An 18,578-nucleotide genomic window follows, 5' to 3' on the forward strand; every position below is an offset into this window, starting at 1 on the left:
GCGGCAATACTTACTTTCGCCATTGATTCAGTAGCGAGTGATAACAGAATGTACAGACCAGCGCCGAACTGTCACCGCGCAACTGCTCGGCATTGTGCGGTGATTTGTGCTTTAACAGGAACGGAAAGTAAGGCCGAGATCCCTTCAAAAGCGCAAAAGAAACCGGAACACGTTAACAGACCGTCATCCAAATTTACTGATGCACCGACTTACCTCCTTGTTGGCATACAGCAGCCGGGCGAAGCTTAGCTCCGAATGCAACCCACAGATGAAACAGTACACGGAAGTGCTCGGAACGGTAGAAGCCGGTGTGGACGGTGGCGTACCACCGACGCTGGACTGTGGCCGCACTAGGCTGCCACCGCCCGGTGATATCGATGCCGAGTTTGGCGTTGGCGAAGGAATAATGTACTTCCGGTGCTCGAGCGGTACGCGCTGGGCGTCCATCGTTTCCCACTGGATCGTAAGCTTATCGACGCAGTTTTTGCACGCCAGCACCCGGCTCTGGTCGTTGCTTCCCTTCAGACAGGGGAAGTGCATCGCGTGCGAGTTCATGTGCTCGGCACTGGTGGACAGATATTCCATCGATGTGGCGGGAAACGTATTCTTACAAATGGTACATCTAAAAGTACGATAGAAAAAGGAAAGTCCATACGATGTTAAACTTGTTTTGCGTAACGGACACGTTCGTTGACCGGGGAGTAGCTCTGAGACCTGGGGCAACAACAAAAAATTTCAAGCTAGCGAAACAAAACAACTGATATAGAAGCTTTTTAGCTCTAAACCTTCTCCTAAGGTCCACCTAAGGATAGTCGACCAGACAGGATATAGCACTAATACGCAATCTGAATAACCTTTTTTGTATGTTTGTAAAGTATGCAAAGTTTTGTATAAATGTCACCGCCTGGTGATATCAAGTAATACGATGGCATGAAGAACTCTAAAACGCTTCATTAAACCCTAGGATATGTTACATATCTATATCCTCCAATCGTCACGTTATTGTATCTAAAGCTGCCTGATAATCCGCAATAAACCATTAAAGCATGCTCAATAATCTCCACTGCTTTTTGTCTGAGCTAATGCTAATGCCTTTCTCGAGCGACTATCAATCGACCCCCGGTTCGGTCCAGATTCCTTATCGCCGCTACACTTACTGATGACCGTGGCCGTTTTCCACTGGCCCTTGAAGGTGAGGTGGTGTATTTGGTCTTGAATCTCTTCGACTGCCCTTCTGGTCCCGCAGCGGTCCCCCAGACAGAGCGGAGGCAAATTCATAAGGCTAAAAGAACCGGGAGAGAAGAACCACGCATTAGTCGAAACATTCGTACGACACAGATCTGCCACGCAGGGCCACACTCACCTTATATCGTACAACCTCATTTATCACACTAGACGTCATTTTCGTCGGAGACGGATAACGTTCGTCCACATTGCTAACGCTGCCACCCTCCGCACGGTGAGCGTTTTTCTTATTGCACGTGGAACATATTTGCACCATCCCTGGAAGCGAGAGCATGAGGCAAAACATCTGGTTAGACAAAACAGCCACCATTTACCTTGGGCCGAAAAAGCTTGCTTACCCTGTGGACTTATTGGACTAGCATTGGTCGGTGCTTTCAGGGACTTGATGAACGGAAAGTACGGTTCCCGTTCCGCGTTCGGGCAGCAGTACACTAAGCGTAGTTGCGAGGACGGCGTATCGGCACCGCAGGTGTAGCACACGAACGTGGCCGACCGTTCCTGAGTGTTTTGGCGTTTTCGGATCTGGTACTTCCGCTGAGCCTCGGGTATTGAACGAATCTGTAAGCGGGGAAAGGAAAGAAAAATCATTAAACGAAGGGAATATTTTGCCGATACAGTCAAAGGATTGCACAGGGTGAATATCTTAGGTTAGTGTTAAGGAGTGCCAGTGATGACGCAGCTATCCTGCAATCAAAACACTTTTGTAACACGATTTAATCAATACTGTGTTACCTGTGTGATATCAGTGATTGCGTATTGTACGGACTCAATCCCCCCCTCTCTCTCTACTTCTTTCCCTCTCTGGCCCAAAGTGTCCTACCAAGTGTGCGTCATCGCCGAACGTTACCCGAAAGGAAGAAATGCCAATTCGTCAAATATTTCAACCGGTGTAAGCAAATGGTGTGGAATTCCCGGTCCCGCGTATCGTCGGTTCATTTAAGATAATGTAACTTGATTTACAATTTAATTAGAATCAATCAAGCACATAAATCCACTCCACAATGTTATCGCAACTGTTTGGCGGGGGTCGAAAGGTGATCATCATCGGGCAATAAGGCAGTAACAGAAAACCCTCCGAACCTTAACTGTCTGCTGTCGTTGAGGACCATTCAATTATGTATGGTGTTGTACAAAAATTGATAATGGGTAAAATGAATCACTTTTTCTGTGGGGTGAGCTCTTCATACGTGAGCACATGAAGTCTTGCAAACCGACTATTGGTGTTGCCTTGGTTCACCAGCTATCGACTTGAATATATTAACAACAAAAAAAAAAACCCTAACGCATCATGGAACAATTCGTAATCGAAGCGAAACCAAGATCCCCCCCACACACACACACATACTGTTCACTGGTCTGTTTCCTTTAACTTATCGTGGATTATAAAGAAGAAAGAAAAAACTGCTATAAATTAATTATATTGCCAACGTTATTCGTCATGATAACGGTGGTTTTGTGGAGATTCGTGGAGGGACACACAAGCGCAACCCAGGCCCGGTCGTGGGGGGCGGTGCACACCTGTTACACCAGCTCCACCATGCGATCGTGTTTTTTCTTCTCGTTTCTTTATTGTTCCGGTATCCAGCGAACCAACCGCGTGGTGATGGATGCGGAAATTCCATTTTGCACAATGTATCACACAACAATTGCAAAAAAAAGGTACCACGAAAAACGCGATTACACTTAACGCTATTTACAAGCGACGAGGAAAATAATCTTCCATTAACGAGCTGGAAACGAGCTCTTAGACACGCGCCCAATAATCATCATTTGATGGGCGGCGATGTCAAAACCCTGATGAAACGCGAGCTTGCTGCTGCTTTGTTACAAATAATAGAAATATTTCCGCTTTTGTTGACGCTTGACAGAAGCGGGTTAATCGAACCTGCAACCGAAAAAAAATGGCAAAAGCTTGGTATCAATCATGCATTAAAAAAAAACGGGGAAATCTGTTTTCCACACCCACCCACCCCCGTATCAAACATTCCGTATCATAATTAGCGAATAGAAACAAATTGCGACACGAGTACGGTTCGTATTCACCATGCCACCCGCCAACACCTATCCTTCTGCTGCTGCTGCTCCACACCACGCTTGCCAAACAAAGCGTTTCTTTGCCATTTGGTGGGGGAGGGCAGGGAAACAAAGCCAGTTCTCCACCCCATACAAATATATCATTGCAGAGATAAGATTTGATGTGGCCGCTTCGGCGTGTGTCATCATACACCTCACACGTAACGAATCCAGAAATCGAACCGATCTTCTTAAACCGGCGAGAGGTTCAAACCACGTCTCGACATTTTATCAGTTCGCACCGCCCGGACGAACCGGCATGGCGGTACAACAAATGTGTTTAGTCATTGTTTGATCACCTCCAAATCAACCCCCTTTTGCTTCCCATTGCCACGATTTGAGAAACTGAGCTGTTGTTGGATTTTGCCAACTTAAACCGGCTCACCAAAAACCCGCGCACCCCATCAGAACAGTGCTGAAGCCAGTCGGGGCAGGTTGTTGGCGGTTCGCATCGTGCAGGCAGGAAGAGGCAATGAAAACACACACGCGTTGATTAAGCGGTGGCTAGAAATATCGCACCAAGTCGTCGCTGATAAGAGGCAACACTAAAGCAAAGCACGAAATCAAACCGGACGTAGCCGGACACACGCTGTTTATATCAGGGGATGTTTCGGTGAGACGCCCTAAACCCTTTCGGGTACCGTACACCCTGCGTGGCGTGTGGAGCTGTATAAATATGGCATCGAAGATAAGCGAATCATGTGTCTGGATGGAATCGAGAAATTGAATATATAACGCTTGATTGTTGATAGATTGTAGCATCATTGAGTCAAAGAAAAAGTGTAATATCGCATACCCGTTGTGAAACTTTACGGTCATATAATTGAATTTTGCATAAAATTAGGATCACTGTGTATTAGAAAAGCGGCCCATAACATAACCCCATTTAATATGAATTTTAAGGCATGGTTGTGTTAACCGAAAAAAATCAATAACTTCTCGCAATTTTACAGTATGACAGGTTTGGACCATTTTTTTTATTTATGAGATTCACTAAAATTCGGCAGAAAATATACCGCCAGCAACAAAGTCCCATAGTCGCGTAGCCATTTTTTCTAATTGCATGCAAGATTCCATTATATGATTGCAACGTTCCACGACGGGTTTGAATGATGAATCATTTGCAATATTATCCAGAGCGAATGAAAAGTTCCATCATATGCCTGTAATGTACTTGTTTGTTGCCTACATTCAGGCGCGTACATCTAGGACATAATTAAGAGACGCATAAAAGATTGATTTTTTGAGTCAATAAGGCTTGCCAAATTAGATTATTCTATTTTTTAATAATATAAAGCTTTTTAACTAATTAATAAAACCCGAGAACCATACTGGCTGGCGAACTTGACCGCTCGAGGGTTAGACATTTCCCACCGTAAATAAGCGACATCACGCGACAAATATATCGCCGCTAGCAGCAAACGCCAACGACGAAATCGGTGGGCGAAGTTCGTGAGTGGAATCAGTTTGCGACGTTTTTTTCTGACCTGGCATCAGTACTCTCGTGTGTGTGTGTGCGTTGTGTTGCGGTTTTATCACTTGGCCACCATCGACACACTCGACACATTTATAGGTGCCAGCCCACCTCCCCCACCCCCACCGTCCCACCCTGGAGATTTTAACACGAACCAAAACCCCACCCACCACGACGTCTCATTGTGATATGCGATCGCTTTTATGACGTGCAGTTAGAACAACACAACACCCTTGGGGTCGGCGGGATTTATGCTGCGTTTTACTCACTTCCTCGTTTCGACACGAAACGAACCCCTCTGGCTGCTTTGGAACCATTTTTTGTTGCTTATTCTACCACCGGCACCAGGGCAACATTCATTCATTTAATAAGCTTGTCCATGAAAGCAACATCCAGCTCAGACTTGCGCTGCAGAGGATGGAGGAACACAAAAAGCGATTCTACCTCCTTTGACCGAAACACACACAGTCACACTTCAAACGTGACCCACAAGACTTGGACCGGACTGCCCAGAACCAGTTCCATTTTGCGCTAGTCCTCTCCCTTAGTGGGATGGATGGGGAAGGTTCAGAGGAGTGTGCTTCTTGACCACACTAATGGCGTTTGCTCCATTACAGACTCGCCATCTCCGACCCCGCGCTCTTCTCTGTAGGGTAGTGTTTTGGTGGCAAGCTTGCAAACGATTAAAAACCTTTGATTAATTGCTAATTGTGCTGATTGACGGGCAGGAAACGTGCGATCGCACGAGAACAGACACGGAAGGCTTCACTACATCCAGGGACGGCTTCTTGCTAGACTATCTAAAATCGGCTTCGGTGGCTTCACCGACCGTGGACGTGGACGGATTTCTACCCAAAAAGGGTCTAACTACCACGATTTACTTCAGCCACACGGTGTACGAGCATGATGTGTTCGGCGGGAGCAAACCGTTCTAACACTTACGAGGCTTTATGAATCATGCACGCGAAGACGAATCGTTTACTTGAACGACAGGCGCCATTAAGAGGTGCAGCGAGCTCTCGGACAGTGGTTAGTAGGTTTGAGTAAGTGGATTTATAACTGGGCCTTTATATCATGGGAGAGAGAGAGAGAGAGTATGATCTGGAGATTGTAGCAGCATCATTAACTGTCAAATTTAAATCAATACTCCTTTTTTCTGAAGAGACAAGCGATGGTGGGACCAGGCTGATGTTATTTACCACGAGCTGCTGGCTCATAAACAAAAGGTTCTCTTTACGTTGCGACACATACTGTTAACATACAAGTAAAATTGGACACTTCAATATGAGTGGAATTGAATTTAAAAAAATACAAATTTGGTATCTTAAACTTAATGCCTTAGATATTTTGAAGTTGCAAGAATGTCTGCCAATTGAACACGATCCATACCAAAGCCTGTATCAGCGAAATTGCTCACGCACCCAATACCCACCCAGCATCACCCACTTTAACAACGACCCCGAGCGAATATTTTAGATTTTAAATCAACCATATTAATAATGCATCTGAACCTTTAATCAATACACAAAACGGTTGCGTGTTTACCACACACACCACCCCCAAATCCGCTCCAAATCGCTCGACTCCGTGCGCCAGCAGACACACAACGCGCTTGTTTTCCAATTAAAATCGCCAGCATTTCATCTCTGTGGCCTGTCACACCGGAAGGGGGTTAATATGCATGTGGACATGGACGTCGTTCGTTGTCTTGACCTCCTCGCAGTGACCATCACACCTCTTCTTGACCTGTGCCCGGCGGTGGTGGTGTCTCCCCCGGACCGTTTAGTGTCTTAATCCGACCCCAATATCTGCGTCTTCAGTCCAGCGCCATCTCACCAAATCCAAACCACCTTCACCTTCGGACACTGCAACACATCCTCCCATCCCCGCGGCCAACGCCCTCGCCCCTCCACGAACGTGCTTCCATCGGGTGCTCATAAATAATGTAAACTTTCCGACGCTTAATCAATTCCCACCGCCCCCCCTCTCGCCCATCCATGTTACCGGTTGCTTCTTGCTCGCCAAAAACACCTACCGCGACCGCGAGGCTAAATTGTTCACGCGACTGGACACAATCAGTTCGCAAGTTCGGTCATCGGTGGCGCATTAATGTGTTACGCGCGGACGTGCTGGGGGCGGGGGAGTGCGGTGAAGCACAGAAGGCGGAAAACCAAACACAACTACCGCAAACCGGGCAGCGCAAACGTCTTGTTTGTCGTCCCACCTCCGACGTTGCCCGCTCTTGCCACTTTTCACATCAAAGATGTCGCGAAAACGCGTTGGTGAGCACACTGTAGAGGGGCGCGCGCGCGCGAGGGGCCAAGGTGGTACTGGATGGTGGAGCGGGCTACTGCAGGGTACGCTCGCTGACAGCAAAGCAACGCCAGACGGAAAGACGGAGAGACGGGCACCCCACACGTTACCTAAAAATAGATCCAAACCCACACGTCACGTCACAGGTCACCCCGCCGCCTACTACCCGTGCTCCCCCCTCTTTCCGCTCACTCCTAGGTCTAATGACACATCATTTGATGAACGGCGCATGTCGCGGTAGGTGCAATATTGGGGTAGAGAAGGACAGTGCGAGACGGACCATCACCATCATCATCATCACGCCGCGCCACTGCAAACGAAGTGGTTCAAGTGAGCCACAAGGGCGAAGGAAGCGAGAGGATATGTTAGTAATAGAGAGGAGTCAGAATTGTTGTTGGCTCACCTTTCCCAACCATCGCCCATCAGACCGACCCCTCCCTGGTGCTCGCTCCCCCTTGTGCTCAGTGGCTCAGTTTGTAAGGATCGCACTATAAAGTGTACACAGAGCGCAGTGGAACACCGATTCTCGTTTCATTTTGCCTCGAAATACAGCAGCATAGGGCAATGGTGGAGAGGGCAGCGGCAGAAACCATAATGCACTCCAAGCTCCTCTTCTGCCTCCAGTCAAGTGGTAGTTCGCTGCACACGATCAAACACAACAACCGACAGGGATGGCAAGGATGGGACGCCGATGTAAAGACATGTTTACACGAGACTGTTTTGTTTTAACTGAACTCTACCTTTCTCGACATTCAAATTTGACACTTAGTATTTTGACAGTTGACAGCTGTCAAGATGAACTGTCAGTGGAGCTAAGTGATTAATGGGGGCTTTTTTTAGTCGAATTTTGTTCATTATTTTGCTAAAGACAATTTACAAAATTATTTAAAACAACTGCTTCGAAAATAAACGGATTGTTGACGTTACTACTCCGCTCAATGCACCCCACACTACAGCACTTACTGAAGCATTTGCGCGTTTGCCAACACAAATGATCTTTCCACGGATGGGGTTCGCGCTGTCTGGCTTGGCTGGCGGGGGCGGGGGGGGGGGGCACACGGGTAAGCAGGTTGCCCCGTGGAAGCGCGCAACGTAGGACGATACATTCCGGATTCATTTAAATTGGTTCCACTTCAAACCGGCTCAAACACAGACCGAGCGCGGACAGGGCGTTGTGTGGCGCTCGAACCGGGTGAGACTGGGGCGGTGCGACTGTAAAACAACGTCGGTGGTGCTTGAGGGCATCATGATGTTGATGATGATGCCATGAGCGAGCCGGGAGGGGGGAATGCTGGTGGATGCCATGATATTGCCGGGCGATATTTGCGGTCTCCCATCGTTTGTGTGTGTGTGCGCGCACTTGCCGCGTCAGTTGTCTAACTGAAGGACGTAGAGAAAGTTTTGCAGACCGTATAGATGCGAAGCACGGGGTGCGTCGTCGTTGTGTGTGTGTGTGCAGGCGGAGGAGGTTTTTACTACCGCTTTACCACCGCACACCGAGAGCACACCCGGTTACATTCCCAAACCGACCAATTACATCATACCCGGGCGTACGAAACACGCAGCCGAAGAGGGGTTTTACAAAGGGCCCGGCAGGCGGCACTGACACACTCTGTGTGTCTTGTTGTTTAATGTAAACCGAAAGGACTACGCTTCGTTCTGGCGAAAGGCTAGGGCGACGAAGCATCGGACGGGAAGGAGTTGCGTTCTACTAAAGTTATCAGGATCAAATAAACACACAGCGCATTTTCGATACTGTTCGTGTGCTATGCTCAATCCCTCCCCCAAGGACTGGTGGTTTAAATATTAGGTACATGCAGGAGTGGAAGATGAGAAGCGTGTTGGTTTTGAAGGCGACGTTTAATATAATTCTACGGGGCTCACAATACATGATCTTTGACTGGTCCCACCCAAAGCTATACACGACAACCTTCCCGAGCCTCCCAAGCTCAATGCTCTTTTTTGCACACACACCCAACGCATAATAAAAAGCTATGCTTGTGTAAGAGCTGCTTCTTGCAAACGCACCGGAGATGCATTACGTACCTTTCAAGAGGCTCTTGGCTCTCCATCGCACACAACGGAGGCACATCATTAGCTCAGTACACCGCGGGCACATCAACAAAGATAACGTGAGAAGGTTGCACAAAACCCTCGTTGAAGAACAGAAGATGACGATAGATGGTTACTGTTACATACTTATCCTTACCAACCTCCATCTACTTTTCCCACCTTCCGACGACTTCCAAAAACCACAACACACACACACACACATCGAGCTGTGCACAGGAGCGTTCGGTGCACATGCAGTGGCAGATAAGATAAAATGAGGTTAGGTTGGGATAATTTCGCTCTCTGCTTAACTGGACAAAAAAGATAAGAATTGCGATACGAAACACGGTAAACACGGGCAAATCGTTAGACAAATAACGTCCCGCCACATTAGCCACAAATCCTTTTGCCCAGACTCTACTCTTGCGGGCCAGGTGACTGGGGGCAGTAAACCTCTGTTGTTTCCTTTCTCAACCTACAATAAAATAATTGTAATACATCGTGCAATCATGATAAACCCCGCCTGCCCAAAAATAGATAATTTTGGCACGGTTTCACACAACATCACATGCATAAAATCAATAGTTAATGCTATAATAATATCCTGCTAATCGCACTCTGATAAGCGTACTTAATAAAGCGGTGTATTTTGCAAAAACCGAACCCGCTTACTCACGGTCCGCGGCTGCTCTTGCTTGCTTGCTTATCTTGCAATCAATAGTAATGAAAAATTTAATCCCTTGACTGATCACAATCGTTGCGAAAATTGTCCCTTCCAGGATTAGCAATCAGGCGCGCGCTATCAGGCAGGAAATAACTGACGCAATATCTGCTTCGGTACATCAGACAAGGCCCTGCGCTGTGCTTCATTCATTCGAGTGGAAACACATCATCATCCTTCGTACCGGGAGCACGTATCCATCTGTGTGTGTGTGTGACGGCCGATGAGGACATCTAATTTTAGCGTCTTCAACCGCCCCCTAATGCGGTCATTTTTTGCTTGAGTATTGCCTACTTCTACAGTTTGGTTTTATTATTTCCGGGACGGAAATACGTTTAGAAAAATAAAACCAAAACAACGCAGAAGAAGTATTTAACACTCGAACTCGAATCCCTCCCTGCCCATTTTTTCAAGTTCACAGTGGTATGCATTTTTCTTCAACGTTTAAAAGTCCATAAATAACAGCTTCAGCCGGACAAGACATTCCGGAAAAAGAATACGCTCATTATACTTAGGCACGAGAAGATGTATGGTGATGGGAAATTAGTCATCCAACGCACAAGAGCAAGTTGGATGAACTGGCGACCCACATGCACGCGTTCCGCGATAAATTCGGAACGGATTTTACCCTCCGAAAGCCGTCCGAAAGCCGATGATATAAGAGACCGTGCACCGTGACCTGTCCCCGGTCATTAGGTTGGCACGTTGGGTGTCTCTCTGTTTAAACGGCAGCCAGGCAAAAAGAAACAATCCGAAAGTGAAGGTGGGATGATCGCACACACGCGCTAACCAGCCCCAAAAGTGAAGCGCGTTCAACACCCGATTTCTCGTCGGACAATGACATTGACCAACACCGACAGAGTATGGTGATGGAGGACGAGGAGGCGAACGGGGAGCCGACTATTTCAGGGATGACAAGAAACGCAAAAAAAATGCGTACAATATTTATTTCCTGCCGTCAGCACACCATCGAACCCATTATTGTGCGAAGAAACCAGCCGACAAGATCCACCCCCATACATCCGATCTCGCCGTAGGGCCGGGAGCGAGACAGCCTGTGAGCTGTTAAACAAATAGCACGCCACCGTGCTCTGTAGCCAACTGTGAAGCTGACAATGGTTGAGAGCCGTTACGCTGGGTGCTGATGCAAAAAAAAAAAGAAACCCCCGGCCCAACGCCTCCAACATGAACAATGAAGTTACAAAAAGTGGACAACACAAACAAATACAAACCGTTTTAGTTCGGTTGTAGATTAAAGGCTATGTGTCCCCGGGAGCAGCAATCGCCCAGATTTCATACATTGCGTGCCAACAGAGGTTAAAGAAGGAATATAGACATTAATCATGCGCTTTAAAGTGCTATAAACAGTTGCTATAAAATCCAGCTTTCGAAAATTTGCAACAAAATGTGTTTTTTTCAAGACACTGCTTCAAGCAAGTTCCCAGTTGAGCATTGAAGGGTTAAACGATCACTACACTAACATTAACTCATCATCATAACCGTCACGAAACAAAATTCCCACCATATCTCTCCGCCGCACGGCCTCCCGTCCACACGCCACCATCGAATCCTTGCCCTTCGACACAGCCGATGAACGACGGAATTTAAGTTTGCGCCAACTTCCGCCTTCCAACGTGCGAAGCACCGCAGCACCGAACATAGCGCATGGCGGTGTCTGCACACGCACGCGATCCCATCATCGCCACAGCTGAAGACGTCGTCTTCGTCTGCCGAACCTCTTTCAGCAGCGCGCACCGGTAGCTTCATTAATGATATTCTGCGCTGCTTAAAACATGTTAGCACACGGGTTGCACACACGCAGCCGAGGGCACTCATCATCATCAGCATCATCACCTCTTCTTCTCGGCGTTTACCCTCCAGTTTCAGGGTAGCTGCAGGTGCGATAAAACCACGAGATCACTGGTATACATGTGAGTGTGTGTGTGTTTGCATGTCGCACAATGCACACAACGCCAAAACATGGCTTAATGCGCGATCCTCTTTCACTCGCAGCGACACTCACAGCCGTTATGCCATAAATGGCGCCATCGACTGTTACGACGCGTTACAATGCGTTACCGTTCCGGCGACATGGCGGCTAACCATCATAAAAAACTGGTTTTTTTTGCTTCCATTTCGATTGGTAAGCTATTTTTGGTAAAGCCGCGCGAAACGAAAATAAAAGAAAAAGGCAGAGATCGAAGAACCACGCCACGCGGGTATTATTTCTGGTTCGCGAGCATGAAATAAGCAGACAATGTGTCCGATAAATGGATGGCCATTATTGTCGATTGCTGCGAGTCCGCGCTGCGCACGTTGTATTATGGTAATAGTTTATGGGAGTGGAAGCGGCAACGGGAATGAGAATGAGGAAAAGTCAATGAAAAAAAAAGGCAAAAAGACCAAACGGTACACACAGCAACCAACCGCACGTACACGTCACCGTATGATTGATTGGCCGATCGTGCGTCCGGTTAGCCGTTTATAACAATTTTCCAGTTCGATTGAAACCGATGTGAACGATCTTCTCTTAAACCGATCATGAAGAGATAGGTAAAGCGCTGATCTTGTGGTTGTAGTTGATTGATTAAATTGTACAACTTAAAAATCTTCTTATGGACTTGACAATATATTCACCTCTCCAAACGGATGTACATAAATTTAATATCTCTATCGGCTTACAACCTCGCTAAAGTGATATGCATCCCCCGTATAATAGAACACCTTATTACAAACTTATTTGATCACTATATAGAATAAAAGTTGTTAATAGAAGCTGGTCAACCTAAGATTCGATGTGCGGCTTTCGGGATATAAAACCACACCACATAGCACGGGACCATCTCTTCACTCCAACTTGTTAGCGTTGGTCGGGTAATAACAACCAGAGTGTAAATCCTTTTTATGGATGTCAACAGTAAATGTTGCATTTTTTAAGATCTTAAGGTACAAAATTAGCAGATAATTAATACAATAAAATTATATCCCTTCCTATTTCAATTAACGAAAATAAAAAATATATTAAACAAGGATAACTATACTTATGTTTCCCATGGACCACCTGCTATGGGGACATCTTCTCTGGATAATTGCTTTGCCACATTTCAAGTAGCCTTTTGTAACTTCGGTTTTCTTGCTTTACAATTCTCTAATTTATGCAAAACAAGCCTCAAATTTATGCTCATATTTTGGCCCACGGGAGTTTAACTTGACAGAGTCGCAGCAGGTGCGATCCAAAATGGCACATGCAGGTGTGATAAAGAAACGAGTGCACAAAAAATAATTACCGTAACGCCCAGCAAAAAAAAAACATGGTGTGGCAACATAACTGCTTACAAGCGATTTTTTTTCCATTTTGTGTACGTTACACATTCGATCATCATTCGATGTTGTTGAAGCTGGGTAGATTACTTTGTGTACACAGTGTGATGAACAGTGTGTGTGTGTGCCTTGTCCAGACGACTGCATTTTACCGACCCCACCAGCCCGAGCCCGAGCACAAAACTTCGCAATCCGATCCTGATAACCTTCGCTCGAGGACCTCTCGTCACCTTCTGCCACCCCAGATCAATGTCGCCCTTTGGAAGCTTCATGTCACGCAGGTCACTTCACGTGCCATTGCGATCGCTGATACAGATAAGGCAAGATCGGTTGATCATCGCCAACGCCGGGGTAAACGCGGAACGGCGATGCACAACAACAACAATTACCCATCAGCCGCACCAACAAATCACTCAATGTTTGGCCGACCTTTCGGGAAGGAGGTTACCGCCACGCTAACCTCGAGAGAAACGGACAACTTCCCAGAGAGGCCCGAGTCGTCAAACAGAACACCTCGTTTGATGTTGTTGACAATTAGAATAGCACGAACGTATATGTACATCGCTGAGCACAATGTGGGGGGAGCGGTTGACCAATCGGGTCGAGGAAATTCCTCTTCCTCTTGGGCAACCGGAGCGGAACGAACCCTAAACAGAAGGTTCCGGGGCCAGCTGATAAGCGAGAGCATGCGAATATAGCGCTCGTACGAAAAGAAGTATTGGAAACCTTCCCACATACCACCATTCTCTCTCCCGGCAAATAAACATGGCCGGAATGGGTTTCGTAGGCAGGCTCTGACCTCACAAGGTTACAGGCGGGTGGAGGTACAGTTTACGAATGGCGTTGAAGCGAACATGGTCTTGTGTTTCCCGGTTTGCATGAAGCAAGCAAACACACAACAAATTTAAATAAATAATCACAATCTACTTAAATAAGCTCACAGAGGTCTTTACGGCCGAAGTTGTGATAGCAGCAGCGCGCAACCGAAAATTCCTGCCAACTGCGAACGAGGGCAAAAGTCCAAACCAAACCGGAGCCACATCTCATGCACACATCATCATCATCATCATAATCATCCGCAAAGTTAGTGACCGTGTCCGGATTGGCAGAGTTTTGCTAATTGCCCCTCCACTTCCGATAGCAGCCAAACACCCAGTGGAATGAAGCGCGTGGCCGACAGTAACGAGAAAGTTTGACTGCGTCCTTATCAGCTAACGGTTATTTTTATTTATTGAAACCTCACTTCCGGTCGTTTGCTTAAGTAAATACGGTCAACGGATTTCTAGTGACTCATGGCGAGAGTTTTTTTTTTAAATATAGCGCGGAAGTCGAGGATCTGTTGTAATATTGACAGGCCCTCAAGTAGCAAGATTAATCCTTATTTCATTACGCATGGCTAAGTTTGACGTATGCTGACGATTATGTGTGTGGAAAAGCCTTTTTCTTCCTATATATTGAGCTAACAGACTCGTGTAAATTAAAATCCAAGCAATATCTCTGAAAGCAGGGTTTGGCAGTTGTCTTACGCATTCGACTGCATTAGTATTAGAGACCTCAATTTGACAGTTGAATCTGCGGACCAAACCACTTCATGATGACACTTACAGGTTCAATGTCTAAATTTTTTTCAGTATTTTCCCTTGGAATAGCTTGAGACCACATTTGACATACTCCTGTGTAATATCTTATAGCAAGTACTCAGACGACACCCCTAATGACAATCTATCGTCACAATTTAGTATGAAATTCCAAACATCCTAAATCTTCCCTTTTGCCCACAAAAGCCGATCGTTGCCGTGTGTCATGAAATGCTGGTAACCGATACAATAAAGCACGTGTAAAATGAATCGATCGATAGCGCCACCTTTCCGATCCTCTCCTATTCACCTTCGCCCTTAATCTCTCTCCACCCTCTGAATCAATCACATTTCTCACGCCGCATAAAGGGGCGGCTGTGTGATGGCTGGCACTGGCTGGCTGTATCGCTTTGATGGATGTAACTACCAACCCCCCGCCCCCCATAAAACTCCCCCGAAGCAACTCTCCCCCTAACCTCACTCTATCGCTCGGTGGTGACGACAACGACGTCAAACGATAGCGGAAAGGGTTGCGTTTCGCCCGTGTTGTTTCGCACCGGTTTGACAAGAAACCGGCTCGAACCGGCTCCCCCGGGTGTGCGCGTGTGTGCGGTGGACGTGGAAGTGGATTTCCCCACACACCGCTGCCATCGCTACACAACCGACTACATCCAATCGAAGCGACACCGTAACACCGGTCGTCTACTACTGCTGCTGCTGCTAGCGGACTAGAAAATGGTATTAGTTCACGGCCACGCGGTTTGTCGTACGGGTACGTCGAGACGATAACGGGCGGAAAGGCTAATAGCCTCCCCAGCCTCCCCACCACCATTCGCCTTTTGATGGTGGTGGTGGTGCTCGTGAAAATTTTCGGTTGCCGGAACAACGCACCTTGGGGTTTGATAAGAAACGTGGGAATGGAAAGAGCGAATAAAGGGCGAGTGCTCCAAAAAAAAAAAAAAAAAAAAAAACAAGCTCCTGCCGGGTACCACCACCTGAGAAAATAGCGGTTTTGGTTCGGAATGCCGAAAGTCATTGGTTCGTTATCGCGATCCGGGTCCGTTTTCCTCTTGGCGGGAACATTACTTGCCCTACTGTTCGACTAACGATAAGCGACAGGAGATGAGCTGGAGGTTTTTTACGAATAAAGCTTACTATCTTTATTGTGGTTTGAATAAAATCCTAAAAAAAGCTTTTAACATTTTTGTTCTACCTCAAGACCTTTAATAATATGTTCACATTTCTTAAGAGTCTGAAGAACGTTTGGAGTTCGTTTGTAGTTCTTCTGGTACCGTCAAAACTGTTAAAGACTATAAATAACTACCTCCACAAATTCATAACGCAAGAATATTTACGTACCAATGTCATCGTGGTGACTTGACGGGGATGTAGTTGGATTAGAAGTTATAGAAGTGACACATCAAATCACTCAATCAGCAGTCGCAATTATAACGATTCTTCACATAATTCTTCATTCCAGTCAACAGCACATCCTTTCCAAAGTTTATCCACAGCAACACTAAGATTAATCATCGGCACAAGCTTCCAAGTGTTCCAAATGTCTGAACCAAACACAACATCCGACCAGGTGTAACAGCTAGCGTATAAAACGACCCTTGGGTATGACGTTCGGTTCACCAGACACTGTTTCGCACCCCACAATTGACAAGGAGATACTGAAGCGCCATCAACTTGGACGATGTCCTAACCGTTCGCCCTCTTCGGTGGAACAGTATCCGTGTGGTTCCGTCGCTCACGGTAACCGCCTAAAGTCGTGGTGGGTGTGAGAAGCACGGTCCGAGGTGCCATAGCCCATCGCAAAGTATATACACACACACACACAGAATCTCGCGCAACTTCTCACACATGGTAGTCCCATATGGGTTGCGTTGCGAATAATGGTTGGTGCACCCAACACAGCCACGGACGGTACGTTATCACATCTTCCAACACACAAACCGGTGTGATGTTGGGAGGTTTTGGGAGATAAGGGGATGGGGGGGACGGGGGAGTGTATATTACAAACATGGTTATTATCACTACCAGTAGATCTTAGTATGAACCGGACATCAAAGCGAACTGTTTCAACCGGTCAGTCTAACTGCCCCGATTGCCTGATTAACAGTATTATAGCGAAGTTAGCAGAAGTTTTGCTTTGAAATTAAATTATAGCTTTGAAACTGACGCTACTGCCTAATCAAAACGGTCCATAAATTATAGCGATCGATTTTTAGCTAAAATAAAACGGAGAAATCTCCACTCTCAACCTTCCAAAAGCTTGGCAACACATCTCAAGAAAGATGGCGAATGCTGCGAAAAGTAGGGTGTAGGCGCACCTATTCCGCATAATAGACGAAGGAAAGTACCAACAACAACAAAAATGTGGATGAAAAACATTCAGGTGCACTTGCGCCAGAAAGGTCATATGTTCCGTGTCAATTGATGAGTCACGTTCGACCGCGAACCGACTGCAGACAGAGCACGTCAGAGTGTAGTGAGCAGCAGAGCTTATCGTCGGTTGACATAATGGACCCAAAAGCAGGAGAGGAAATGAAAACAGTGGTTTGTCTCTTTTTTTTTCTTTTCTTAGCTTCCTCCACCCTTGTCTAATCATACAACGCCACCAACCAAACCACCCGTATCTTGCGCCAGGGGATGTCCTCTCCCACCACACCAGGCTTTCGACTCTAATCACACACAACACTCGACAAGCTGACTTCATCTTCCGCGCCACTTCAGAATCATCCGGACCTTCCTCGGACACCAACCAACCGCGAGAATCCAACCCAATCCGGATCGTTCGGTTGTAGAAACCCGACCACAACAATCCAACAGGGAAGCGCTTCTGCTCTGCGCGCGAACTGCCGCTAATTGACAGTGCAAATTGACAACAACTCGCACGTTTGAGGCAAAAAGGCGAACGTAGGCGAAGCAAGAGGGGCATCTAACACCTGACCGGCGGTGCGGTGAGATTCAACCTGCGACCAACGGCCTAGGTACCCCCCCTCTGATGCTGATCACGCGTAAAGTGGCTAAGCTAGTAGCTGGGATAGGTGCGCGCTGCTAATCGATCGGTAGCTCAAAGGGGGGTGTGAGCGGGTTTGAAAGATGTGAAAATTTACAGCAATCGCTAAACTAAACCTAGTCCCTGCGCTACTAAAAGTCACGTAGAATTGTGCTGTGATTTCTTTATCTCCCTGCTCTATCCCCGATACTTTGTAAAACCCAGGATGAATAACTTGGTTTGTACATCTCTTAGTACTTTATTGCAGTATTATTAGATAAATATAATAATATTTTAGTTAACTAAAACCACCATAGAAATAGAGGTGAGGACCTCCGAAACTACACGTCATCCAGCAGTTGCAACGTCATCTGCGAGCAACTCACCTGTACTACTACACTTCAAGGAAACATGGACGCAAAGCAAAAACTACCGATTGGCAAACAACGCAATGTGGTGTGCCTCTGCTAATGAGTTATAAAAATAACTTACTGATCTTAAGTGTTTTTGTTTGTGCAGCATTTTCCGTCCACTTTTACGTAGGACGAACGGACAACAAAACCCCACGTAAATCTTCTATCCAGCACAGTGGGCAAAAAAAACAGGTATTACGGGCCAATAAGAAAAAGAAAAAAAACTAATGATTTGACCCCAAAATAAATTATTTCTGCACCGTCAGAGTTGCGCGTTCCATACGTAATGACTCATTAAATTTGGGATCAATGATTATTTTTTTGTTCTGGCAATTATTTTTAGACAAATCACAAGCCGAAAAAAAATAAATAAATAATTGACCAG

General features: G+C 46.5%; 1 protein-coding gene across 6 annotated transcripts in view; it reads right to left on the reverse strand.

Moving 5' to 3' along the window:
• The window catches only part of LOC118505612 (trithorax group protein osa), an 82,971-nt gene that overhangs the window by 42,956 nt on the left and 21,437 nt on the right, over positions 1–18,578 (reverse strand). For all 6 annotated transcript variants that reach the window (XM_036041657.1, XM_036041653.1, XM_036041654.1 and 3 more), the window contains exons 5-9: positions 1,584–1,803; positions 1,364–1,503; positions 1,158–1,282; positions 214–622; positions 15–142 (exon numbers count right to left, since the gene is read on the reverse strand). In XM_036041657.1, coding sequence (XP_035897550.1) covers positions 15–142; positions 214–622; positions 1,158–1,282; positions 1,364–1,503; positions 1,584–1,803 — 1,022 coding nt within the window. The remainder of the gene's footprint in view (positions 1–14; positions 143–213; positions 623–1,157; positions 1,283–1,363; positions 1,504–1,583; positions 1,804–18,578) is intronic.

This window comes from Anopheles stephensi, chromosome 2 (genome assembly GCF_013141755.1).
Source record: "Anopheles stephensi strain Indian chromosome 2, UCI_ANSTEP_V1.0, whole genome shotgun sequence".
Lineage (NCBI taxonomy): Eukaryota > Metazoa > Arthropoda > Insecta > Diptera > Culicidae > Anopheles > Anopheles stephensi.